The 25,414-nt window shown below is 61.1% G+C and overlaps 1 protein-coding gene across 3 annotated transcripts; it reads right to left on the bottom strand.

The window, feature by feature from the left end:
• Positions 1-23,614, bottom strand: PDLIM7 (PDZ and LIM domain 7). Of its 3 annotated transcripts, XM_075068232.1 has the most exons (14): positions 23,568-23,614; positions 21,442-21,548; positions 11,763-11,914; positions 11,499-11,529; positions 10,393-10,559; positions 9,260-9,280; positions 7,953-8,107; positions 7,414-7,450; positions 4,750-4,808; positions 4,303-4,525; positions 3,937-4,117; positions 3,333-3,444; positions 1,480-1,597; positions 1-1,193 (listed from the first exon to the last, which is right to left on the bottom strand). In XM_075068232.1, exons 2-14 carry the CDS (start codon positions 21,544-21,546, stop codon positions 947-949), a joined length of 1,608 nt encoding a protein of 535 aa, XP_074924333.1. In that variant the 5' UTR covers positions 21,547-21,548; positions 23,568-23,614; the 3' UTR covers positions 1-946. The 3 variants fall into 3 exon arrangements, with proteins under 3 accessions (XP_074924333.1, XP_074924334.1, XP_074924335.1); XM_075068233.1 differs by lacking the exons at positions 7,414-7,450; positions 7,953-8,107; positions 9,260-9,280 and having other exon boundaries at positions 1,480-1,595; positions 3,328-3,444; XM_075068234.1 differs by lacking the exons at positions 1-1,193; positions 1,480-1,597; positions 3,333-3,444; ... (1 more) ...; positions 4,303-4,525; positions 4,750-4,808 and adding an exon at positions 6,128-7,074.
• Between the last annotated feature and the right edge of the window lie 1,800 nt (positions 23,615-25,414).

The following is a 25,414-nucleotide window of genomic DNA, read 5'->3' as shown; positions in this document are numbered from 1 at the left end:
TGACACTTGCCAGATAAGTGTTTATTAAGGCACTAAAAGCACCGTGGCAACACCACACACTGCCCCCCCCCCCCCCCCACAGGCAGGGCAGCTCTGGGTGAGGCGGCCAAGCTGCCAGCAAACTCAGTGCCTAGGGCCTAGCCTGTCAGTGCCTGCCTCACAGAGGGCCCAGCTCCTTGCCCCTTGCCCCACGCCCCCACCAGTGAAGTAGCTGCTTCTGCAGGCCTCCTCTTGCACATGGCTTTCAGCTTTCCTCCCCTCCCCTCCTGTTGGCAGAGTCCAGGTCAGTCCTACAGAGGCAGCATGTCTGCTACTGCCTTGCCTGGGAACACTGCAGGGCCAGGAGCTGGGAACAGCCTTCATGCACGGGCACCAGACAGCACAGGGGCAGAGACCCACCTTGGGGGTCTGTGGGGCCAGGCCAGGCATGTGGCCCAGGCAGGATAGCAGCTGCATGGTGGCAGGGAACAAGACCAGTCGTTTTCAGTGCAGGCATATGGCTGGTGTGGACTAGCTCCTTTCAGGACACCCAAGAGCAGGCACCAGGCAGGCCTGGGCTCAGGGACCATCCGTGTGCCCTGCCCATGAAGCAAGGGCTTCCAGCAAGCTCAGGGCCCCTGGTAAGGGGGAACAGAGCAGCCCTGCAGGATTCCCCACCCCTGCCACAGCTTCCAGCTGGCCAGCAGCCTGGCCAGGTGAGAGGCACCAGTTCCACATAGGGGCCATGGGGAGGGGGAAAAGGATGGATCCAGCTGGCCAGCCTGTAGGGTGAGAGCAGCCCTGCTCCAGCAAGCCTCTCCCCGCCTTAGGCTCAGCATGGGACAGGTCCAGCCCTGGGCTGAGGTGCCTGGCATAGTTAGCTGTGAACACAGAAGGGAGGGACTGCCTGGTGAGACCACCAGAGAGGCACAGAACATAGTCCAGACAGAAGACAGGCTATTGAGGGTCAAGAGAGCAGCAGGCTCAGCTTTGCCTCCAAGGAAGGCCAGAGCAGGGTGCTGCCCAGAACAGAAGCGGCAGAGGGAGTGGCAGCTCCAGCCCCTGCAGCAAAAGAAGGGGCAGAGATAGGTGTGTGCCGAGCCAACGTGTGCAGCGTGAGCCTCCCTTTACACGTGAGAGAAGGCATGGCTCTTGCAGAGGGGTTTGTCCTTCTTGGAGTAGAACGTCTTCCCTTCCAGGCTGACCTGGCAGATCTAAGGAGAAAGAAGGAGGTCAGCACCCCATCCACACCCCCATTACACTGCCCAGGCCTGGCCAAGACCTGCCCCAGCCTTCTAGGGGGCACAGGGCAGCCGGAGCTGCCCCCAACACAGGCCAGCTCAGCGCAAGAAGCAGCTATTCCTGCTCATGCCACTGCCAGCAATGAGGCTGGCGCAGGGTGAGGAGCCTCCCTGGCAGGGGCACAGGTCCTTACTGGCCAGGGGCCAGTCCGCTCATCTCAGGCTGAGCAATAGCGAGGGGTCACAGGGCTGCTCTTACTGCACAGACGAAGCAGGTGTCATGCCAGCTGAAGCCCAGCGCCTCCAGGAACCGGTCCCCAGCATCAATCTTGAAGTCGCAGCCGCGGCATTTTGTGCCAAACATCTTCTCATAGTCTGAGGAGACAGAGTGGGCTGAGATGGGCCTCCCCAGAGCACCCCCTGGGAGAGCTGGGCCAGGAGTGACAGGGGCTAGGGGAGTCCTGGGGTTGATTTGTGGGTGGGTTCTGTTTGTGCCTGGCTCTAACTGGGGCCACCTGCTACCTGAATGTTGCCATCCCCTACAGCACCCCTCAGTCCCGACCCGCAGCCCCCTGCCAGCCCAGCCCTAGGCTCGCCCAGCGCTCCTCAGCCCTGACCCGCAGTCCCCTGCCAGCCCAGCCCAGGGCTCTCCCAGTGCCCTCAGTCCCGACCCCTAGCCTCCTGCCAGCCCAGCCCTCAGCCCAGGTTTGCGGAAGGGGCCCTAGGAGCCAGCAGCACGTCCCCACGCGCATTTCCCCTTGGTCTGTGTGTGCTGTTGCCGCCGCCGCTGCCGGCCCTGCTCGCTTTGGGGAGGGTATGATGGAGGGGGTTTCACTGCCATCGAGGTGGCCATCCCCTTCCCTATTGTAACAGCCAATCCCTTCCCTAAAAGCCCCGCCCCAGGAGAATAGTGCAGGAAAGCCAGTGTCTGTAGAATGGGGGACCCCATTTCCCAGGATGCCATGCAGCACTCTGCTTTGATATAGGTACTTCACTGTCGTCACCATGGCAACCTGGGAGCTCTGGCACTGCCCAGCAACCATCACTGAGGCGAGGCCAGGCCAGGCCAGCAGTGGAGGATGGGGGGGGGCTCCCTGTAGAGGGGAGGATGTCCCTCCCTTTGCCAGGGCAGGAACTGCAGGGGATCTGGCTCAGGTGCTGCCTGCTAGGTTACTGCTCTCTACCCTGGGTCCCATGCAATGGTGGGGGCGGCTTGGGGGCTGGAGCAGTAACTACAGCAAAGAATCCTGTGGCACATTATAGACTAACAGACATTTTAGGGCATCAGCTTTTGTGGGTGAATACCCACTTCATCAGATGCATGTAGTGGAAATTTGCAGGGGCAGGTAGGTGTGTGTGTGTGTTGTGGGTGTGGTGTGTGTGTGGTGTGTTGGTGTGTGTGTGTGTGTGTGTGTGTGTGTGTGTGTGTGTGCTGCGCAGCTGCGCGCTAGAGCAAGCTAGAGAACGCAGTTAGTTCAATCTACGGAAAGGAATAAATGGACACAAATCAGTATTATGAATGGCAATAACAAAAACCTGTAGGAGAGCACTTTCAGCCTCCCTGGCCACCTAAAGCAGACCTTAAGGGGCCATCCTGCAGCAAAAAAACGTCAGGACCAGACTCAAGAGAAACTGCGGACTTCAGTTCATCTGCAAATTTGACACCACTAGCATCTGGACTAAACAAAGACTGTGAATGGCTCTGCCAACTACAGAACCATTTCTCTCCCTTGTTTATCTACTCAACTGCTAGAACGGCTCATCCTCCCTGATGAACTAACCTCTCTATCTCTAGCTTGCTGCTCATATTACACACACAACACACACACACACACACGACAGCCCTGGAAATTTCCAACTACATGCATCTGAACAAAGTGGTATGACCCAGACTATGCTCCAAATGTCTGTAGTCTATATGTGCCACAGGATTCTTGTTCTTTCAGATCCAGACTAACAGGGCTACCTCTCTGAATCTCGTGACCACAAGCTCCTCTCCCTGCCCCACGCAGCTCTCAGCCCCACGCAAGGCCACAGGGTGACATGCGCTGCAGCCTGCTTGGGCAGCAGCAATCCCAGCATCCTGGGTGGGGAAGGCCAGACACACCCTACCTCTCGCAGTAGGGCGCCCCTCTCCATGAAAAGGCACGGTTGCGGATGGAAGTCTGCATGCAGCACAGGTAAAGCACTGCACATGCCACTCATCTTCAGCGCATGCATATTCCTGGGAAAGGAATGCCACCGTCAGTCATAGCAGCAAAGAATCCTGTGGACCTGATAGAACTAACAGACGTTTTGGACATGAGCTTTTGTGGGTGAATCTGAAAAGTGGTATTCACCACGAAAGCTCATGCTCCAAAACGTCTTTATCATCAGGTGCACAGGATCTGTGCTGCTTTACAGATGCAGACTAACACGGCTACCCCTCTGATACTTGACTGTCAGTCATGCAGCCCGCTGGGCTGCCCGAAGCCCGCCACGCCACCCTGCCCAGGGCCCCACCACGCTACAGCTCAGGCCTTGTGGACCTGGCCCCCGCCCCAGAGCCCCCACCCCGCACAGCCCCACCCTGCACTGCCCCAGACCTGCCCGAAGCCCCACCCAGCCCCGCACCCCCCAGGCTGCTGGACCCTGCAGCTGCCAAGGACTGCCTGCGGGGGGGGGGGGGGGTGGGGGACGGAGGGGGGGGAAGGGGGCTCCACACAGACAGACTCACCCCACCAATCTTCTTCTTGCACTTGGCACAGCTGGGGGCATACCGCATGTCATAGCACTTGGGGCAGAAAACTGAGCTCTTCTCCTCAAAGAAGCCCCCCTCGTCGAGCACCTTCCTGCACTGGCAGCACGTGAACTCCTCTGGATGGTAGTAATGCCCCAGGGCCACCAGGTAGCGCCCCCTAGAGGCGGGGCAGGGAGGAGTTAGCATGTGCACCTGCCGGAGAGCATGGCTCTGAGCGCCACATGAGCCAGCTGCCCCCGCAGCCCAGCAGGTTCATTCCTCCCTCAGGAAGGGGGAGCTGCCAGGCCATTCCCAGGTGGCCAGCAGCCCCTGCACATGGCAGAGGGGCCCTGCTCCACTCACCTGATGACCTTGTTGCACTGGTAGCAGATGGGGGTTTTGCTGGTGCCCTCGGGAGGCTGCTGGGCAGCCTGGACAATGGAGCTGCGGTTCTGCATGGGCGTGGGCATGGCCGGCTGGCGGTGTTTGCTCAGCACAGTGCTGGTCTTGTCAGGGGCATAGCGCTCAGCAAAGGAAGGATCCACAGCCCAGGGGGGGCGGCTGGCAGGGCCTGGAGCAGCAGAACCTGTAACAGTCCCCAGAAGGATTCCCAGGTGATACAGCTGCACACTGCAGGCTTGGGGCAGAGCGTGGAAACGCACCCACCCCACCCTGGAGGGGCTGGCAGAGGATCAGCCCCTAGCCTGGCCCAGGCCCCCAGCATGCACCCTGTTGCAGGCCCCAAGGCCTCACTCTGCCCCACAGCCAGATGGCCCCATGCAGTTCCCATGCCCAGCACCCACTGCTTACCGTGATCAGGCTCCACCTTCAGCGCTGCCACCACAGATGGCTCCAGCCCAGACACCTGGCTACAGAACAACCAATTAATGCAGGTGCCAGCTGGCCACCACCCACCCTCTGCCCACAGGGCCTGGCACTCTCCTACCCCAGCAGGGGCAAAGCACCTGCTGCTCAGGCCATACAGCCACCCCCATCCTGCTGTGCAGCAGCACCCCCTGGTGGCTGGTTTGGTTTGTCAGTGACCCAGCATCACAAAGCTGGGCGGGGACCAGGCCCAACGGGCTGCAGGCAAGGCAAGGAGCCTGCAGAACCGACCTTGGAACGGCTGGTTCCCTGAGCAGCCACACTGAGTCCTCATGGTTGTGGGAGGACCAGCCTGGAAGCTCATGCTGGGGATCACCCCCACCACACACACACTTCTAGGGGAGTCTCACACTCACCCTGGGGAACCACAGCCCAATCCCACCTCCTCACAGGCCCTGCTGTTCCAATGGGTCTGGAGGAGAAGGTGCCCAAGGTTGAATGCAGCCCACTGGCTGCTCACCCCATTAGGTCCAGCCCCCTACCAGGTGGTTTTTCTTGGACTCTAGTTTCTTCCTCCCTCTTGGCAAACCCAACATCCCCTGTCCACAGGGAAGGTGTTCTTTGAGGGGCCTGACAGCTCCCAACCCCAGGCACCCAGCTGACAGGATGCCCCCCCAGACATGTTGCCAGCAGCACGCCTGGCTGCAGCCCTGTGAGGAGATGGAGGCACCAGCAGCCACAGATCCCATGCCCACCTCCGGCAAGGGAGAAGAACGCACAGGCCCTTCCAGGGTGCGGGGGGGCCAGAGAGATTGCCCCCAGCTGACAGTTGGGCCTTGCAGCACTCAGCTTAGGCCTGGGGAAGGTGACAGGGTGGGGTGGGGACTCTATACCACCCCTTCCTCACCTCTCACTGCATGGCCTCTCCAGCCAGCTCAGTGGCCAATCCCAGGCCCAGGGACAGCTAGGTACAGCCCCTCCCTGAGGCAGCACTAGCTGCTGGAGCTGTGCCTGACACCAGAAGTGGAAAAGCCAGAAGCCCTGTTCCCCAACCTGCAGTAATGCCCACCCTTTGGGGACCTGTGCCAGCAGCCCAGAGGAGGCACTGGACAGCACCCTACGCCAGCTCCAGGGTGTACTGGAGCTGGGTTTGCAGCAGGTCAGGGGCCAGCACTAGGGGGAAAGGCTGCCAGGCTCTGCAGCCAGGAGAGCAGAGAGGTTCCCCCCAGCTGCTGCAGCTCAGCCTGAGGGGCACAGCATTGTGCTGGGCTGCAGGCCCCAGGGTGCACCAGGCCACCCCCACACAGCTGGCAGTGGGTGTCCTGGCCAGCCTCTCCTGGCAGCAATGATGACTAGGAGCCAGTTACAAGAACAGGAATCTTTATTGTGCTATAGCAGGGTTCAGCGAGCAGCTGTGCTGGGTAGATCCGGGGCCCAGCCCCAGCCTACTCCCCAACACTCAGCCCACTGAGAGCACAGGTCACATCATATCAGCCCTTTGGGGTGCATTGCGAGGTCATCATGGAAAGGCAACAGGCTCAGAGGGGCCCGCACCACAGCACAGAACCCAGCAGCCTGGGCTCGCTCCCAAAGCCCTTTGCCACCCATCAGGTCCTCTGCTGTGCCAGGCAGATGGACATTCAGTCAACACCCACCTATCCAGTCTGGGTAAGCAAGGAGATAGCCCCGAGGAGGTGTGGCGTGCTAGCCAGGCCCTCACATTACAAACACAGGCAGAGGGCATCTGGGAACAGCAGCCCACTCAGCCTGGGCAGCTCATGGGAACAGGACGCAGCTGGGAACACAGGTCCAGAGGATGCTCCAGGCAGCAGTCCCAGCTCCCACTAGCCCAAGTTTTACCCTGGGCAGAGCAAGGGCAGTGCAGCCACCCCAGGGGGCTGGGGCTCTAGGGTAAGCCTAGTGTGACAGGGCAAGGAGACGCAGCAGTGGAGTCCCTCCGCTCCCCTGGGCCCTGAGGCCAGGGCCCTGGTGCTGACAGCCTCCATTCCAGCCTGCTTAGTGCCATACGACGCATCCTGCCCAGGGGCGGCCCCTCCCTAGCCCAGGCAGAGCAGACCGCATGGCACAAGGAGCTCCCAGCTGAATATGTTTAGAAGCCAGGCAGATGCCCCTCCCCAGGTGAAGGTATGTGATGTGGCCGCGGCAGCCCAGGGCTGAGAGGTGCAGGCTCCCAGCACAAGGCCAAGCCCCGCTCAGGATTTCACGTTCAGAGAGACGGCGGAGCGCTGGTGGTGCCAGTCACGCAGGCCAGTGTAGCGGGGGCTCTGAAGCTCAGTGACAAACTTTTCTCTGAAAGGAAGAAAGGAGATGGACAGAGATGTGGAGGGAGGAGGAGAGGATAGTGCCAGAGAGAGGAAGAGGCTCCATCGTCTGAAATCAGAACAAGAAAGAGCAGCCACATGACATCATGCAGCCAACCAGGGAGGGCAAGCGCCAGGGCCCCTGACCAGCCCCTCCAGCAGAGGCTACAGGCAGCACCAGGGCCTGCAAGATGACAAAGGCCAGGCAAGGGGCCTGCTAGCAGGGAGGCTAGTGTAGCCTCTAGGCCAGGAATGGCAGAGTCCAGGGCAGCAGGGACAACCCCCAGACAGGCACCCATGCGGGAACGCTCGTGCCCACAGCCCTTACCTGACTTTTCTAACATGCTCCTCATCTGGATCTTGCACTGAGATCAGCAGGAGGAGGAGGAGGAGAGAGAGAGAGAGAGAGAGAGAGTCAGGGTTGGACACGCCCCGAGGGGGAAAGGAGGAAGCCCACAAGCACCATCCCTCGGCCTCAACAACCGGCTCCCGCCGAGCCTGCAGGCCGCTCCTTCCACAGCCAGCTGCACTGCGAGGACTAGACTGAGGCAATACATGGAGTCGGCGGAGTCAGCCAGACTCTGCAAGCAGCAGGGACTGGTTGGGGCAGGACCCCAGAATGCACTGGGGGGAAGGCACCTGGCACACTGCTGGGAGCCTGCCCGCGAAGGGCAGCCCAAGAGCCGTCTGCACTCAGCTCTTCAGGGAGACTGGCTGCTCCACACCCTGCAGGCCAAGCTACACAAGGCCCCAGCAACAAAGGGTGCCAGGCCTGTCCAGGCCCATCAGAGCAGGGCTGCCGGCCAGCCCAGGCCTGGCGTCCCGTCCATCAGCCCACAGTGCCAGGACCCAGAGGGAGGCACTTACTGAACTCTGTGCCCGTGAGCTGGGCCAGGATGCGGAAGGAGCGGGACTGGGTTGTGCCCGTGCGAGGCTGCCAGTTCTCTGTATCCTCAATCAGCCGCTTTTTGCTGGAGTCATTGGGCAGGCCTGCTGGGGGGCTCATTAGCCACAGAGCGTGCCTGTGCGCAGACAGAAGGGCAAGACACTCAGCCAGCGCGCACGACAAGCAGGGCCTGCCACAGAACCTCATGTCCCCCTCTCCTGGTGTAACCTACAACAGGGGTCTGAGCAGCCCACCCCCATGGGACACAGCACCACCCGGCACATCTCTCGGACACAATCCAACACCCCCCCTTTCCCAGGGGTGTCCCCTCGCTGGCTGGGCAGCTCGCTGACACGCTGCCTCAGGGGCAAGCAGCTTGGGGCCCAGGAACACAACAGCACAACATGCCAACGAGCAACTGACACAGAACACTCGCCCCTTACTCATCCTGCACGTAGGAGCGGCCCAGGTCGCCACAGGGCTGAGGTTTCCCCTCTGGTGGGCTGGGGCCAGCACCGACCCTGGGGCCAGGAGAGAGGCAACAAGAGCATGGGTGAGTCAGCTGAAAATCCCAGTGCCGAGGAAGAGCTGAGTGAGCCAGTGGGACCAGGGAAAGGCCTCTGCTGGCAGCAGAGCCCCACAGCCTGGTCCTTGCTGGGCCATGATCTCGCCAAGGCACAGGCTGCTCCACGGCCTGCAGGTTACAGAGCACATGCCTGGGCAAAGGATACTCTCCCACAGCCACCAGCCAGGGACACCCACCCTCACTGCAAAGTGGTGGAGCAGCATCAGGGTCCCAAAGCCAGCAGTGGCCAGAACACACACACCCTGTGACTCCCCCAGCCAGGCCCTGCCCGGAGTCAGCATCATGCTCCCAGAGGAGGCAGCTGCTCTGCCTGGCTACGTACCAGCTCCTCACTCAAGGTCAAAGCCAGGGAGGGGCAGCAGGCTGAGCCCAGGCAGTGTGTGGGTGCTGGGTCGGGACGTTTCCCCTTAGCTATAATTTGCTGCCCCAGCTATCAGGCTGGGCCTGAAATCGCCTCCCTTGGGCAAGGAGTGAACCCCTTGGCCAGGAACCCTCCCTCTGCACACGGCCACCACCCAGCATGGCACTTGAGGAAGAGGCGGCTTTAGGAGACAGAGCCCATAGGTCCTGCTCCCTCCCCCAGCAGAGAGGGGGGAACGCAGCAAGGCGGTTCTAGAGACCAGAGGGGAGCAGGCACCAGCCCAGCGACCAGGGAGAGGAGAGGGGAGGGGAGGGGGTGCTGAGAAGAGGAAAAAGGCTTACTGACTTGTCAAGGTTCTGCACCTGTGGAGTTGGGGGAGGGGAGGGAGAAGAGGAAAGGAGAGAAGAAAGATTAGCCCCACTGCACCCACAAGAGACACTTGCAGAGTGAGACTGAGAAAGGCCCAACCCTCCCTACACCCAGTCCTCACTCATACTCCATCCGGGAGGCTCTGGCTGCCATCTGCCGGGCCAGAGGAGAGCGTGCCCCAGAGGGCAGAGTCAGCAACAGATCACAGCACATGGCCCACTACAGACCGGACCTGGCCAGGGGTTCTCTGGGGCACCAAGTTCTAATCCTGGGGCTCTGACCCAGCCTGGGCTGCTCTCAGCTTGGGAGGGGCCTGCCACCCAGCGCTCCGCAGACAAGCGCCAGGCTCCTAGCTTGGCAAAGTAACTGTGCAGGGCAGAGATGAGGGCACCAGTTCACAGGCCACACTCAGGAATCCCAGCGCTCCCCACACCAGCTCTGGCAGCTCAGCTCAGCCCTGGGGGTACCCTGCTGCACCTCCGCCCTCAGCATGCCCAGGAGAGCCAGGACAGGCACATGCTGGTGGAGGTGGCACAAAAGGAGCCCCCAGCTCAACAGAACAGCCTGTCCCCTTTTGGCTCCACTGCACAGCCGCTGCCCTCCCCAGATGGGCAGGAAACCCACCACCCAGGAGTCAGCAGCTAGCCAGGCACAGGGGGCACCAGCAATAGCCAGTCAGCTGGCAGGAAGACTCCAGGCTGGGCTCTGCTGAACATGCCCCGGTGCGGAGGTCTGGCAGCCAGGAGGGGCCATGTGGGCTCTGAAGAGCCAGGAAGGGGAGAGGGAGGGAGGGAGAAGCGCAGGGCCAGCGAGTCTGTGTGAACTAGGGGTGCCCCGCAATACCAGAACCAGCCACCAGGGGTTACTGAAACACCAGCCGTGCAGATGCTGCCCACTGCTGTGGGCACTGCTCCCCAGAGGGGGCGCCAGCCCAGGCAATGCCAGTGAGCAGGCCTGGCTTGTGGGGGCTCATGGCATGCACATGCAGGGTGCAGCATGGCCAGACACAGGCAGGGCCTCAGCATGGGAGCGACCAGACCCAGCCTGCAGGGCAGGGTCCGAGCCCAGCTGGCCAGTCTGCAGTGCAGTGTGATGGACAACATACCCATTGTGCTGGGGGGTGCAGGCGGGGGCCGTGTACGTCACCGGTTTCGTCACCAGCCCAGGCAGCGTGTTGGGCGCAGGGCTGGCCCCGAAGGGCCGGGCTGTTTTGTTGAGGGTGGTGCTAGGAACGAAGTTATATTTCGGGGGCTGAGAGCAGAGGAATGAATCCTGAGCAGGAGACAAAACACAGCACACAGGCTCACACATCAGGCAGCATGCAAGGAGCACCTGGCAGCCCCAGGCCAGTGCCCAAGAGCAGGGGCATCCTGTGGGGCAGCCATGCAAGAACACTAGGCCCATGCCTGGCTTCACAGGGGTGTCCAAGGGTGACAGCCTCTGGCACCTTGGAGAGCACTCTGGGGTGGCCCTCAGCCACCAGCTGCTTTTGGGCTCTAGCCAGTGCTATGTGACCATCTGGCACCCATCAAGAGGCACAGAACAGCATCATGCACTGGGGATGATGGGAAGCCATGAGCCCAGGAACTGGGTCCAGGAGGGCACAAGAGCAAATTAGTGACAAGAATGAGACACCTGGCTGAATGCACTTGGATGCTGGCCCTGCGGGACAGGCAGACCGCCGATGCGCTGCACCATACCGCCTGCCCACGCCATGCACCGGTGGCCTGCCCCACAGCCCAGTGCCAGGGAAACTCCAAGGCAGTGAACAAATACTGAAGGCAGGAGGCAGCTTCACGGCCGGGTCCAGCCCTTCCCGGCCCCTCATCGGGATAGTGCTTTGAGCCAGCCTCAAGCCCTGGTTCCCAGCAGGCTCTGTGCTGGGAGTCACATGGCCAGGCACCTAGCTCCCTGTGGGAGGCCCACTGGTCTGTGCAGAGGGCCCTTTGGAGGGAGGTGTCAGAGGTCACAGTCCCAGTTACACCCCTCCTACATTCTGGGGTGGGGTGATGGCATCTGTCCTGACCCACAGCCAGCCATGCCTTTGCCACCAGGAACCCCAGCACCTGGTGCCGTCCAAGCACAGCCCAGTGCAGATTCTAGAGCCTCTAGAAAGGGTCCAGGGACAAGTTCTACCATCAAGGCAACGGGGACCCCCAGCACTACCTGGCACAAGGCACCTATGGCCTCGGGGATGAGAGCAGCACATACCTTGTGTGGCTTCCCCAGGAGGCACTGGACTCTGCAGGAGAATAAATGGAGCTGAGGTGAATAGACCAGACTGGGCTCTCCCTGCTCCCCTCCCTGACCCCTCTGCCAAGCCAAGCACTGGCTCTTTATGGGCTCTGTGGGGCAGGATGCAAACCTGTAGGCTCCGAAGCAGCCCACCCCTGCAGAGTGGGGCAAGGGCATCAGAACTGAGGCAGGGGCTAAGGAGGGACCATGCGTGGGCGGTGGGAGCACCGCAGGCATTACCTGCGCAGGCTGAGGGAAAGGTGATCTCCGCAGGCACGGATCTTGTTCTGTGCTTCGATGTGAGTCATATTACTGGTATTCTCCCCATCGATGCTCAGCACCCAGTCGCCCACTCCCACGCCAGCCTGGGCTGCCTTGCCACCAGGGGTCAGCTGCAGGGCAGAGCCAGAAAGTTAGTCACATGGCACGAGCTCCCCAGGAATGATGGGAGGAGTGGCAAGAGCCCCTGCACATCCTGCCCTGGGCCCACAAGCCAGAGCCACTCCCTGGAGCAGGAAGGAGGCTGGTAAGGACACAGGTGCTGCAGGGAGCAGTGCTGCTTGGGGGCGATACAGTCCCATGCACCAGTGAGCAATGCTGTACTGCAGGGAGAGGGGAGAGCTGAGCCACCCACAGCCCTCACATGTGCTAGGGGGCTGTGCTTCAGGAGTCCTGCCTTTCAGCTACGGCCAACTCCCTGAGCACACTTGATCCAGGGGCTCTGATGCTCCCTAGCCCAGAGCCTACTGCGCCAGAGGAGGGTGGTCAACTCTGGAGCCAGCCAGGGCCAGCCTCCCCGAACTCCTCCAGCTGGACACGGTGCTCTGACTCTTCAGGCCTCTGGCTGTGCACCAAGAGCTGCTGTCTTCCACCCTAGAGGTGGGGATGTTTTGGAGCTGGGGAGACCTCTGCTCTCGCAGTCAGCCCCAGGCCCCCGGCACCATCTGCCAACGCTCCCCAATCAGGTGCAGTGCCACTTTGCCTCCTGGCCCTGCCCTTGCTCCCAACGCGTAGCTCGAGCGGGCTCCTTCCCACCTCCACACTGACCAGGACAACGCCTATAGCTGGAGAAGCCTTAATTCCAGCCCCTGCGTGTCACCTCTGCTGTAACTGACAGGGGTGTCGCCCAGCCCAGGCTGCTGCAGCCTGTTCGCAGCCAGGGAGATGAGCTTTCTGCACTGCGCCCCGCACTCCTGCCAAGGCAGTAGAGCAGCTGTAACAGCCTTACTCCCGAGCTGCTGGGGACCCGGGTTGGAAATGGAGCACCAAGGCACCCCTGAAATCTGCTCTCCCATGGCTCTGAGCATCTCCGTGAGCAGGCCTTCTTTACAGGCGTAACAGTCCTCCTGGGGCAACCCAGGGGAAAGCTGCAAAGTCCCAGCTGCGGCAGCCATGCAGTGCCTCACAGCAAGCACAGATCCAGGCATTCAATGCAGCACAACCATTGGGGGGTTTAAGACCCCTTTGCAAGTCATTAACGAAAGCATCCATCCTCTGAAACCTGGGTCCAACACCTCCTCCCCCCACCACCTGCACAAAGAAGGAAACTGGGGTTAGGGGTTAAGGCTGCAGGATGTGGTCTGACCCAAAGACCTCAGATGGACAGAACAAGCCACATCAGCAATTATTGGGTTCAGCTGGTCAGTTCGGGGCATGCACCCAACCCAGTGAGACTCCAGCTACCTACCCAGGTCACAGCTTTCTGAACAGAAAAAGCCAGACCCCTGGGGTCCCAGGGGCCGTGCCATCGAGGTTTAGGAACAAGGGGAGGGGCTGGGAAAGCTGGAATTTGGCTCTGATCCTAGCACTGCAGCCCTCATGCCTGCTCCCAGGGAGCCTGAAAGCCAGTTCTGCTCACAGGAACAACGAGGCAGCGCAGTTCCACCCCTGCGTTACCTCTGGCGTCCCTGCACATAGCAGGGGAGGGGGCAGCAGAGGGGCTGAGGCATTGTCTGCACGAATTACCCCAGGGCAGCCTGCCCCTACCCCTGCAGGAGCCACTCATGGCTCCGCCGCTAGCTCCCAGCGCTACCCAGTGACACAAGGAGAGAAGTTTGCAGCACCTGCTGAACCCTGAGCTAGGCAGACCAGGCCAGCACTCGCCGCCCACCCCATCCAAGGAACAGGCAGGCCACAGCACCAATATAGGGCTCAGTCCCTTCCCACCCCCCTAGGTGTTCTCCACTCCTCTGCCTGCCACCCACCCTGGGCTTGTAGGCAGGGCCAGGGCAGGAGGGGGCACGCACCTTCTCCAGCTGCAGGGTCCCAAGCCCCCAAGGCAGAAGTTGTGTGCAGGGCTCACCAGGGAAACCAGGCGCCTGATGTTTACACTCCCCTCCCCCAGGCCCACTGGCACTCTGCCCATGGTGTGCAGCCCCACAGCAAGTGCCCCAAGCCCCCGGCAAAGGAACCGGCCCCAACGTGGGCAGGAATTGCACTAAAAGCCATAGCAGCGGCCAGGGTCCCTAGGGATAGCCAGGGAAGTGAGTCAGAGCCTTCCCTAACACAACCCATGTGTCACTCGTTCTGCCTTAGACCTGCAAACCACAGGCATTTCCTAGGCTGTGTTTGGGCGGGAGGCGCCCAAGCAGACCCCAGGAAGCGCTCCTCTCCTACTACACTGAGCCCATTCCTCTTCCTGCCGGAGACGTTACCTCATCCACAGCCAGGACAGGGAGACATTAACCCTGCTTCAGTGCCGGCAACATGTCTTCTGCTCCCCACCCTGCACAGGGCCCGGCTCAGGCTGGGCGAGTGGCCAGGCCTCATGCCCAGGGGCACCCAGAACCAGCCAGGCTGGAGTCACACAAACCTCCCAAAGCAGGGCCCCAGGTCAGCCCCCCCTCAGCATCCAGAGCTGGTGCATGCCGCTCAGCAAACAGGGCACATTGCTAAAGCAGGCCCCACTCACTCCCTGCCCCAGAGATCGTGGGGCAGTTGGGTGCAGGCACAAGCAGCTCTGAAAGGCACAGTAGCAATGAGATGAGATGAGGGGTCACTGCATGAACAGGCAGCCAAAGCCCCACCCTGTTGCCTCAGCTGCCTGGATGGGCAGAGGGAAGACTCCCCTCCCAGGCACCCTGTCAGCCAGCTGCAGGGTGCCAGGAGCTGGAGCACAGCACTTGCCATGCCCTTCCACCCCCATGTGATCCCTTCACAGTTCCAGGATGCTGGCATGGAAACAAATGGTGATACAGAGCCTGGAGCCACTCCTGCTCCTCTGGGATGAGACGCTCACGGGCCCTACATTAGGACCAAATATTTCCTCACGTCCAGCACAACATAAGAGGTCATGGCACTGGGAGCTCAGCTGAGTCAAGGGCTGTAAAATTCCAGCTGCCAACCAGATGCCCCCTTGCCCTCTCTGCACAGGGGCCTTGAGGTGCCATGTGCTGGCCTGGCCTGGCCAGTCCAGACCCCAGCACCATTCCCCTGCTGCCAGGAGTCAGCCTTGGGGGCAGCTGGTGGCAGAAGTGGGATGTCAGTGCAGATGAGGCCCAGGGGACTGGCAGCACTGACCCCACACCGTGCCGCCTGGCTGCGACAGCGGGAGAAGGCTTCAGAAAGAGGGACGGCGTGTCCCAGCCCAGCAGGAGCTGCCTGGGCCGGGCCCTCTCCTCAGGCAGGTCTAGTGAAATGGGTAGAGGCATCAGCCCAACCCTGGACAAGCTGATCACAGGGCCGCCCACCCTGCACACTGGGGTCCCCACCAGCAGCACCAGCCCTTCTCCCTTTCCAACCCCCACTCAGATCTCCAGCCACTGCCTCAGCCCACGGGGGAGCTTGGGAGAGACCCCTACAGGGCTTTAGAAAACAGACACACTCATAGGCCAGGACCTGCTCGGCAACATGGCCACACGGCTGCACTTGCTGCCTGGGTGAGAGCCAAGCAGCTGCCAGCCACAGAAAAAGGGTCTCCCACAGTGCCCAGGACAGCAGCGGGTTCCAGGGCTGGGCTGGCTCTGGGAGACCATCGCCCAGGCTGTGCTGGGGAGGTGGAAGGTCCCCGCTCCTGCGGAGAGGCATGCAAGCTAGCCAGGACTCTCCCCCATTAGACACAGAGCTCCCACCTCCCCACACCAGGCAGGAAGTCTGCCGCAAGCTCCCCACACAGCACAGCTGTGCTGGAGGGGCCATGGCTAGAGGATGCCCTTGTAGCCAGGCCTGGCCCTCTGTCCAGCCTACAAAGCTAGGGGAAGGCTGAGTCTTCCATTTCCTGCCTAGTCGGATGAGTTCCCCCAACATGGCTGCACTCCCCATGCCACCAGCCCCTTCCTTCCCCAGGCAGGGGGCCCCTGTTCAGGGTGCTTTGCGCCTGCAGCCACAGCCAGCTCTGCCCACGGGGGCAGACACCCAAACTGGCCACGTGCACCTGTGTTCTGAGAGAGCCACTGGGGGGTGGAGGTGTCCAGGGATTCCCCCCTTGGTCTCCAGCCCAGGGGAGTCACATGGGTCATGGGATTGCTGTGCCAGAAGCATCCTGAGGCCTTGGCACACCCACTCTCCTGACAGCAAGGGCATATTTTTATCTCCTCTCTCCTTCACTTCCCCAGCACTGCCTGGGAACAGCTAAGACCATCAGGCTTGAGTCCCCCACCTGTTCCTTTCTCTCACCCACCATGGTGTCCCCCCACCTCCCCCCCAGCCAGAGACATGCGCACGGAGGAGCGCCCGGGTCTGAGGACACTCTGCCTACTGAGCTGCAGGCAGCTCCTCCAGCCCCTCACCTCAGGCACCCACAGGCCTGCCTTGATGGGGGCGGGGGATAGCTCAGTGGTTTGAGCACTGGCCTGCTAAACCCAGGGTTGTGAGTTCAATCCTTGTGGGAGCCACTTAGAGATGGGGGGGGGGGACCTGTCAGGGACAGTACTTGGCCCTACTAGTGAAGGCAGGGGACTGGACTTGACCTTTCAAGGTCCCTTCCTATTCTATATGGAGCTATACCTATACCTTATAGAACTGGAGGTAGGCATGTAGTGTAAGCACAGGGCCGCCAGGCTGTGACCCAGTTATCACTGCCCACCCCCCCTATCTCTGCAACAGGCACCCCGCGGCGCACCCTTGAAGAGACAGCCCCCCCCCCCCCCCCGTCAGTGAAGTTGCCCACAGCCAGCCTGAGGGGAAGCCAGAGCCCCTGCTCATTAAGTGGGAAACATAAGCCAGCCACCTCCTCCCTGCTGCACTAAAGCCCATCAAGCAAGCGCTCAGCTCCCTATTCCCCTCCCCTTCAGGGCTAGGGTCAGGAGAGGCAGCACCCATCTCCCCTCATGCCAGAGTTGTGCTGACTTCTCTCCTTGCAGTGGGTGGGCTCTGGGGCAGCTGGGGGCACAAGCAAGACCCTCAAGGAGCCTGTCTCCAGGTAAGTCTGTGAGCCCAGACAAGCCCCAAGCCACTGGAGGCCTCGTGGCTCATGGGGAAGAGTGCTGGGGGTGGGTGTTCTCCAGTCCCTACTGTCTGGGCCATTAGCACCCCCAGTGCAGCTTCTCCAGCCTTTGCCCCAGGGCTGCACCCCACCAATACCACACACTGTGCAGGGATGGTGAATGGCTGCTCTGCAGCCCAGATTCCCCGCAGGGACCACCCCATGCCTGAGGAGTCACTGCGCTGGCAGGACACTGGCTGTTAGTTACAGGTTGCCTGTGAAGGGCAACCAGCCCAGCAACAACCTGCCATATGAAGCAGAAGTGCTGGCTCACTTGGTCACAGAACCCAGGGAAAACAGAGGGATAGGGCATCAGCACCTGGTGAGCCTTGGGGAGAAAGCTTCTTGCTGCCTGGGCCACAGCTGGCTCCAACGGCCCCCCCCAGACAAGGCACACCAACCCCTCAGCAGAGGGTGGGATGGGGGGCAGGTCATGCTTCTCCACAAGAGGTGGAAAAAGTCCCCCAGGCCCACAGACAAGGGGAACTCTGGAGGACAGTGGGTGCACAAGCAGGTTGCTGGCAGGCAGCACTGAGGGGCCAAGGAAGTACCTAGCCACCGCAGAGCAAGGCAGTGCCTGGGGGTGCCATTAGGCAAACTGCTCAAGTCTCAGCTTCAGCCTCACTGCCGAGCCAAGCGAGGGAGCTGGTTTGGACAGGGCGTGTCAGCACCAGTGGAGGCCGCCTCTTGGGCCAGCTGGTGGCCAGTGAGCAGGGGCAGGGCATGGGGGTGATACAGACACTACAGCCTCAAGGAAGAGGAGTAGGGATGTCTCTGAAGGAGAAGGGGTGGTAGCAGCCTTCAGCACCTCACTAGCTCTCCTCTGCCTGCCCTGCATGCCAGGCCATGTGCCTCTGCATGCACCATCTACGGGGGCGAGCCAGCTGCTCCAGAGAGGCTCTGCCTCATCCACAAGAATTCCCTCCCCAGGGTGATGAGTGAGAATGTTTAGTAATGTTTTTTATGGGGTGCGGGTGCTATTTGTGCTTCAGTTCCCCCTGCATGCAGCAGTGCTCCTCAGTGAGCAGAAGGGGACAGTTTGCTCTGGACAGGCTGAGACAAGGGTGCGGGTAGCCCCTGCTGTCTGGGCCTTAATTCCCATACCATGGATTAGCTGAGAAGACAACAGCAAATCCACTCACCAGGACACTGAGATCTAGCAGCCAACAACCCAGAGGGAGAGGGGACTTCCTCCTCCCTTCCCCTGCACACCCCAGCTTGAGATCAGAGGACTGAAGGGGTGTGAGATGGGGGAGGTTGCTGGAAGGAGTCAGGGATCCCCCTCCATCTGACCTTGGTCAGACCCCAGCTCAGACAGATGGCACTTGAATCCATGGGGTCCCTGCAGCTTGGCTGGCCTCTGGGCTGGCCAGAACAGCCTCTGCTTTACTCTTCATGTCTCTAAACTCCCCTAAGGGCTTCCTAGGCTGTGTCCAGTTAAACCTGACGGTTGAGAGAATGCTGGGTGCACATCACTGCCAATGCCAGGTGAGGAGCATTAATTAGACGAGCAGGCGAGTCTCCCCAGGGTCCGTCTCAGCTGGACATGCTGCCCAGAGCGTCCAGTGCAAAGCTGGGGCAGCAGGCAGTGAAGCATGGGGCTCACCTTGGAGGGGGAGAGACCCCACCCAGGGTCTGGCCCACTGAAGGGTTCCTCCCAGAGACTGTTGCAAAGCAAGGTCCATAGTATGACCCTGCAGATCCGTGATGGAGGGGTTTCCAGTCCTTACAGAACTGCAGGTTGGGCCCCACCATCTCCACTCATGCCCCTGAGCAACACAGCAGGCCTGTCCCTGCTGCTTTCAGATTGCCACTGCCGCAGCAGAGGTTTACAGCCCTTGGCAGGGGCTACCCAACCCCACAAGGGGAGCCAGAGCTGCATGCACAGGAGAGGGGTCTGCAGTGAAGGAAGCCTTCTTGGTGACTGCAGAGGAGTCTAGCTGGCCCCTGCCATCTCCCCATATCAGCTTTGTTCCTTATCCCACAAGCAGCATGTGCCAGCTGCACCTACTCCACTGAGTACCTGTCTCATCTACATCAGTCCCTTGCAGTCTGTTCCACCAGGCTCTCCCTCCCACTGGCTGGACAGATACAGGCCCTTTGTGACTGCACCCACCTGCATTAGCCAGCCTTCCTGAGCAGCACACCCCCAGCCTGGAGGGAGTTTGCCAAAGATAGCGTCTGGGGCACTGAGCTGGTCTGCCTGGCCCCAGCACCTGGCCTGGAATTAACACATCCCTGAAGGAAGCTGCACCTTCATCAGGGCCACACTCTCCAGGGCTCATAAAACCCAAACCCCAGGGCTGGCTGCCCGCAAGCCAGGAACTGGCCTCCAAGCTGGCCGGAAGAGATCCCTGCAGCTTTGCCTTTGCGGCCCTTTGGAACAGCAGAGGCTCCCATCAGGCAGTGCTGCTCAGGAAACCCTCCTCCCCCAGGCATTCAGGGCACAGTGTGGTGCTGGCTAACACAGTCCTGTGCCACCCGACCAACACTTCCCATGCAGGGCCCCTTGGAGCAGCTGGGGAGCTGGGTGGGGAGGGGGCTTTGGCTCCAGGAAGCAGCAGCTAGGCTCTAGGCAGAGGGGTCTGCAGAGACAGGTCCTGGTTAGTGCAGGCAGCCACCCAAGAGACATTTCTAGAACAGTGGTCTCCAAATTTTTGGAGATACACCTCATCAGTAAAAAATGGGAGCACGCACCCCCTCCCGCACCAGCTCTACCATTTTTGAGAAATTAAAAAATCCGCTCCGGACGGCAGTCTAACTGCCGAAGCAAAAAAGCACTGCCACACACCCAAGGATCCTCTTGTGCACCCCACTTTGGAGACCATGGGTCTAGAACACCAGTTGAGGCTGTCTCTGCAAGGAGCCTGCTGAGCACCTGCAGGGGCCAGTGGGCTGCAGATAAGTGCCCCACAGGGTTGGGGCAGCACAGAGACAGTCACACACCCCTCCTCACCCTCATAGCAAACTCACTTCTGTATACACGGGCTGTGACATGTCTGGCCGCAGCACGCCAGAGAGCCCTCAGAGCCTGCTCCTGCCTCCAGCTTGTTGGGAAACGGTCTCCATCCGCCAGCATTGGAGCACGGACTCTCCACATTCCAAGGCTTATAAGGCAATTCCACCCTGAGGGCGGTCTGCCAACAATCCAGTGCCAGGTTCACAAACACCCTGTGCCCAGGCAGGACTGGGACCCTGTGGAGGGCAACTTGCAAAGCAATGGAACCCCTCCCCACCTAGAGGCAGGGCCTGGGCACAAGGAGCTGGCCCAAAGAGCCTTGAATGGCAAGGCAGGGGTGCAGTTAGTGCTAGGTGCAGATTCACAGCCATGACAGCACCAGCTCCCTATACTGCTCTGTGCCAGCCTGGGCCACACAGGAGCACAGTCCTTGGCTTCCTCATGGTTGCCAACAGAACAGAGTGGGATGGGGCACCTGGCCACTAGGAACACCGATACCCAAAGGGGTTTCTTCCAAATACTGCCACCCTGATGCCAGTGCAGCTGCTCCCCACCCCCACCCCCAGCCCTAAGGCACAGAGCACATGGCTCTAGAGGGGTTGTCTCACCCACCTTGGAGTTCACTGGCCCTTAGCCCAGGAATTAGTGCAACCCTCTGTTACTGCGACAGCCCCCCTGCATACAGCACCCTCCCAGCTAGCCTGGTATCAGCACCCAAGGCTGCAGGGTGCAAATTGAGAGCTAGGGGCTGGGAGAGGGGACCCAGGGCAGACTGCCAATTGCCAGGAGAGGAGGGGGCTCTGCAGGATGGTCCCCAGGAAGAAGTAGCTGAGAACAGGCACAGCACCCTATAGCAGCTTATCTCAAGGCCTGGGACAGCCCCAGGAGCACAGCCCGAGCCCACAGGGCTGGCACACAGCACAGCCCCAAGGCAGACCCAGCAGGTGACAGTTCATCCCAAAGCAGCACCCCACCCCTGAGCTCCAGGCTAGCCCAGCTGGGAGCCAATGACACTCTTGAGCAGGAAAGCAGTGGCAAGACACTTCAGCTTCAGGCTGGCATGGAAACCACCACACCAAGATCCTGACACACAGGCAGGATGCCCAGCATCACTGCTCTTCCCTTCGTTTCTAGGTTCTTGTGTCCTCAAGACACCAGGCAAAGGGCTTCAGGGAGGGAGCTGCCCCTTCCCCCTAACCAGACAGATGGGAGCAGGTCTGGGAGAAAAGCCTTGTCCTGACAATGGCCAGCCAGCCACTCCACACAGCCTAGATGGCACCTCCTACTTCCACAGCTCTTGTTCCCAGGGCACTTCACTGGCAGCACATGCCCACCTGTTTCACACTGGGCACAGAAGGGCATCCCTCTGCCCCTCATTGCTCAGGGCCCATTTGTTAGATGGGAGGCACCTCAGCTAATTAAGGCAATGCAGACAAATACAGCAGCAGCGCCCCCCAACCCCAGCAGCTCCAGGCCAGGGAGGGGGAGAGGGAAGCCACAGCATAGCTGGTCCAGAGGTTTTCTATCTCAGTTCTTACCCTGGAGATGGAAAGGGGCATGTTGAAGTCCTTGCCCCCCTGCAGCCTGAATCCCCAGGGCGCTGGCCCATCCAGCATCACTTTATAGGAGTCCATGCCACTCATTTCTGAGGATAGAAGATTCAGGCAGTTAGGAGGGGCGAAGCAGGCAGAGCACTCTCTTCTGGGGCCAGCTCTACCTCTGAGGGCCACCACCTACTGACATTCTGCCCCCACGGCTACTCCTGGGGACTCAGGTGAGATTCCCCAGTGACACTGCTAGAAAAGATCCCAAGCTCACTTAATCCATCAGAGGGAGAGGATCCAACTCTCCCCTAGCACTCAGCCCAGAGTGTCAGGGGGACACACTGAGCAGGTTGTGCATCCAGCCACACATACCCCTACAGTAAGCACACAGCTGCAAAGCCACTGCCCCTGCACCCAGGTGCCCATAGTACTCATGACTAAGGCAGTGACAGCAGCATTTGGAAACCTTTTTGTTGGGCAAGTCAGCACTGCCAGGGGCCCTGCTTGACACCTACTAGCCCCCAATGCTGAGCTGTCAGGCAGACATGGGGCAGACAGACTTCACCCCAGCAGGTAACTGAGAAGAGCAATCCTGTCTGCCAGTGTGCAGAGGGAAGGGAATCCCTGCAGGACAGCCTTGCCCTGCACAGCTGCCAGCCCAGGGGCTGGGACCAGCCTGAACCCTGCTCAATTCCAGAAGCCACCCCAACCTCATCTGACAGGAGCTGGAGCAAGGCCTCCAAAACCAGGGAGAGGCCAGCAACCAGCGATGGGGACTCAGTACCCAAATCTAGCTCCCCACCCCCGCTGCCCCCATGGGTAGGTGGTGGCCAGGATCCCAGCTCCCCTCCCCCAAGCTCTCCCCAGCAGCTTGCAGGCTATATAAGGCGTGTAAGATGACACCGGCATGTTCCTCTGGCTGCCCATCCGGGCTGGGAGGGATACTCCACCGCGAGCGGCGTGTCAGATATTCCCAGAGCCGGCCCAGAAAGCCAGGCCCCCGGGCTGGGACCCCTCACCCGCCACAGGAGCTGCGTTGGGACAGCACAGCAGCGCCTGTGCTCAGAGCCGATCTGCTCCCCCACTCCAGAGCCCCCTCCCAGGAGTTCAGCTGCAGCTCAAGGCTCGTCTCCATGGGACTGGGCGAGGAATGCGCGGGGCTAAGGGGTGGGGGAGACTGAACCCCCCCCGCCTGGGCTGAGCCGACAGGACATGCCCGAGCGGGGCCCTTTGCCACAGGCTCTGGGTGGGGATGTCCCAGCCCTGCCGGCTGAGCAGCCCCCCACACAGCCCGGGGTACCCGCTGCCTCTGCCAGCGGGCGGGCCAGGGAGCCCAAGGGCAGCGGGGAAGGCGCACAGGTGCCCCCGTGACAGGGCAAAGCCAATACCCCGCACGCACGGTGGGGCAGGAGCAGGACGATGGATGCTGGCGAGCAGCCGGGACGGCGGCGGGTAGAGCCAAGGGCACCGCGCCCGGCTCCTCCGAGCGGCCCACGGGAGAGTAGGGACTGGGGGGCGGCCAGCCGGGCCCGGGGGGGGGCGCTGCGACCGCCCCGCAGCGGCGCCGCAGGAACGGCTGCCGGGCATTTGCTCCCGTACCGCCGCGGGGCGCCAACGGGCGGCTGCCGGCCCGCGCAGCCCGGCCCCGCCGCACAGCAACCGCCCGGCCAGCGCAGCCCCCGGCCCCGCCTGCCAGCACCGCCGGCCCACGCAGCCCCCCGGGCCCCGGCAACGAGCACCGCCCGGCCCAGCGAGCCCGGCCCCGCCTGCCACAGCACGCCCCGCAGCGCAGCTCCGCCGGGCGCTGCTCACCGCGGGGCGCGGGCCGGCCGTGCCGGTTCGGAGTGAGCAAACCAAGCCCGTTCCCGCCGCGCCCGAGAACCGGACGGCGAGGGCGAAGCGCAGGCAGGCTCCGCCCCGCCCGGACCGGCGCAGGGGTGAAGCGGGTCATGCCCGAGGCCCCGTAACGCCCGCGCCCAGCCTCCCCGGACGGGGCCCGCAGGACGCGGCTCTGTCTGGCCCGGCCCAGCAGCCAGGCTGGCTGCGAGCCGAGCCCGGCCGGGCCGGGGCCGACCAGCGAGGCCGAGGCGAGCCCGGGCCGGGCCGGGCCCCCCCCTCACCTGCTCGCGCCGCCGGCTCCGGCCGGGGCAGACTCGCTCGCGCTCTGGCTGCGTCCTCCCCCGCCCAGTTTCTTCTATACCTCGAGGGGGCGGGGCGATCCCGCCCCCTTCAGCCAATCAGCGCAGCCTCCGTGCACGCTCAAGCGACGCCTTGTGCGCCTGCGCAGGGCTGCTCAGCCTTACCCGGCTGGGCTCTGCACGGGCAACGCGTCTCTTGCGGGCAGCGCCGCAGGGCGGGGCAGGTTTCCCCGGGGGGAGGGGTCTGCAAGGCCAACAGGCCCCGCCCTCCTGCCCCCAGCCCAGCCATCGATGGGCTTCAGAGTTAAGGAGGCAGCAGAAGCAGGCTGCCAACAAACTCAGGCACTTCCTCACATCACAGATTTACAGGCTAGAAAGTTCATGTGGGCTGGAGGGGGCTTTCCTCCCGTGAATGTTGCATATGCTGACGGGACCTGGCAGGGCAGCACTAGTACCAAGGAGACCTGTCCTAGCTCACATCAGCCCCTCACCCTGAGTTTTGGCAGCAGGGACAGCTCTCCTGATTGCTGCACCTTCCTTGACAGTTTATCACCCCCTTTCCTACATCCAGGGCAAGATGCAGCTTCAAGCCCTACATAGTTCTGCCCCCAATCTCAGTTCCTCTTCCTATGCCCCTCTTGAGCCCCACGTTCTGTCCCCTCCTTTCCCTCCTGGATCAGCCTCTCTCTCCCTATGCCTGAAGTGCTCTGCACCACGCCTGCCTTTCACTCCCCGCTTGAGCTAGGAATGGGCAGAGTTTGCAAATAAGACATTCTCTTGGGGAAATGGGCATTTCTCAAAAGCATGTGTTTTTGCCAGAAAATGTTGATGTTTTTCATTTTTGCAAAGAGAAAAAAAGACAAAGGTATGAAAACATGACATATTTTCCATTTACTGGAAAACACTGTCTGAAGGCAAAATATTTCACTCCACATAATATAAATAATTCACCCATCACTTCAGAGTCACTTCATCTCCAACCTTTCAAAATGGAGCAACTTGGGCATTTCAAAGTTTCTTGCGAAACTAAGTTTTCATTTTCCAATTAACACCGCCCAGACACCTCCCAGCACTGCCCCAGGCTCCCCTCACACCATCCTGACCCAAACTAACCAGTACCTCGTAGGGGGAGGGGGTTACAACAGGGCTTTGGAGCTGTGCTCCAGCTCCGCTCCAGCTCCAGGCAAAAACCTGCAGCTCCACTGCTCCTGAGCTGCTCTGCGCACCAGCTCTGGGCTCTGCTCCAGAGCCCTGGTTACAAGAAGTAGTGGGTCCAGCAAAAAGGAAGGAAGGACGAAATCCAGCCTGGAGCCAGGTCTCTGGGGGCACATGACGAGCACTGAGTGTTTGACCAAAGCTGCTGCACCAGATGCAGAGAGACCCACTCTCCACTTTGTGCAGACCCCCTTACACACTACTAATAACGCACCTAATTCTTGTCATTAACCCCTCCGAGGCATCGCCCTCCTCCCTCCCCCCGAAGCTGCACCTATCTCCATGGCCTGGCACTGGTAGGTACCTTCTTTGCCCAGTAAGTGCCATGCAGCACCACACCTCTGTAGGCCTGGTAATACCTCCGAGTCCACTTGGCATGCAGCCCTGGGGCACTGTGCAGCGGACGCTCTCTTCATGCAGGCAAAGTGCTGTTCTCTGCTCTGCATTTCTTCTCTATACAGCTGAGCAGGTGATCGGCAGGTGCCCTGGGTACCCACAGATATTCTCAAACCTTTTGCATTTCTTAAGCCGAAAGGCGATCAACCAAAAATGTGACTCTGGAAATAACCATCTGCCCCTGAGCAAGGACTCTGCACTAGCACATGAAGTGCCCA

Source organism: Chelonoidis abingdonii, chromosome 7, assembly GCF_003597395.2.
Source record: "Chelonoidis abingdonii isolate Lonesome George chromosome 7, CheloAbing_2.0, whole genome shotgun sequence".
NCBI classification, from domain to species: Eukaryota; Metazoa; Chordata; order Testudines; family Testudinidae; genus Chelonoidis; species Chelonoidis abingdonii.
Note: the sequence above shows the minus strand (reverse complement) of the source record. Positions and strands in the feature narration are given on the sequence as shown.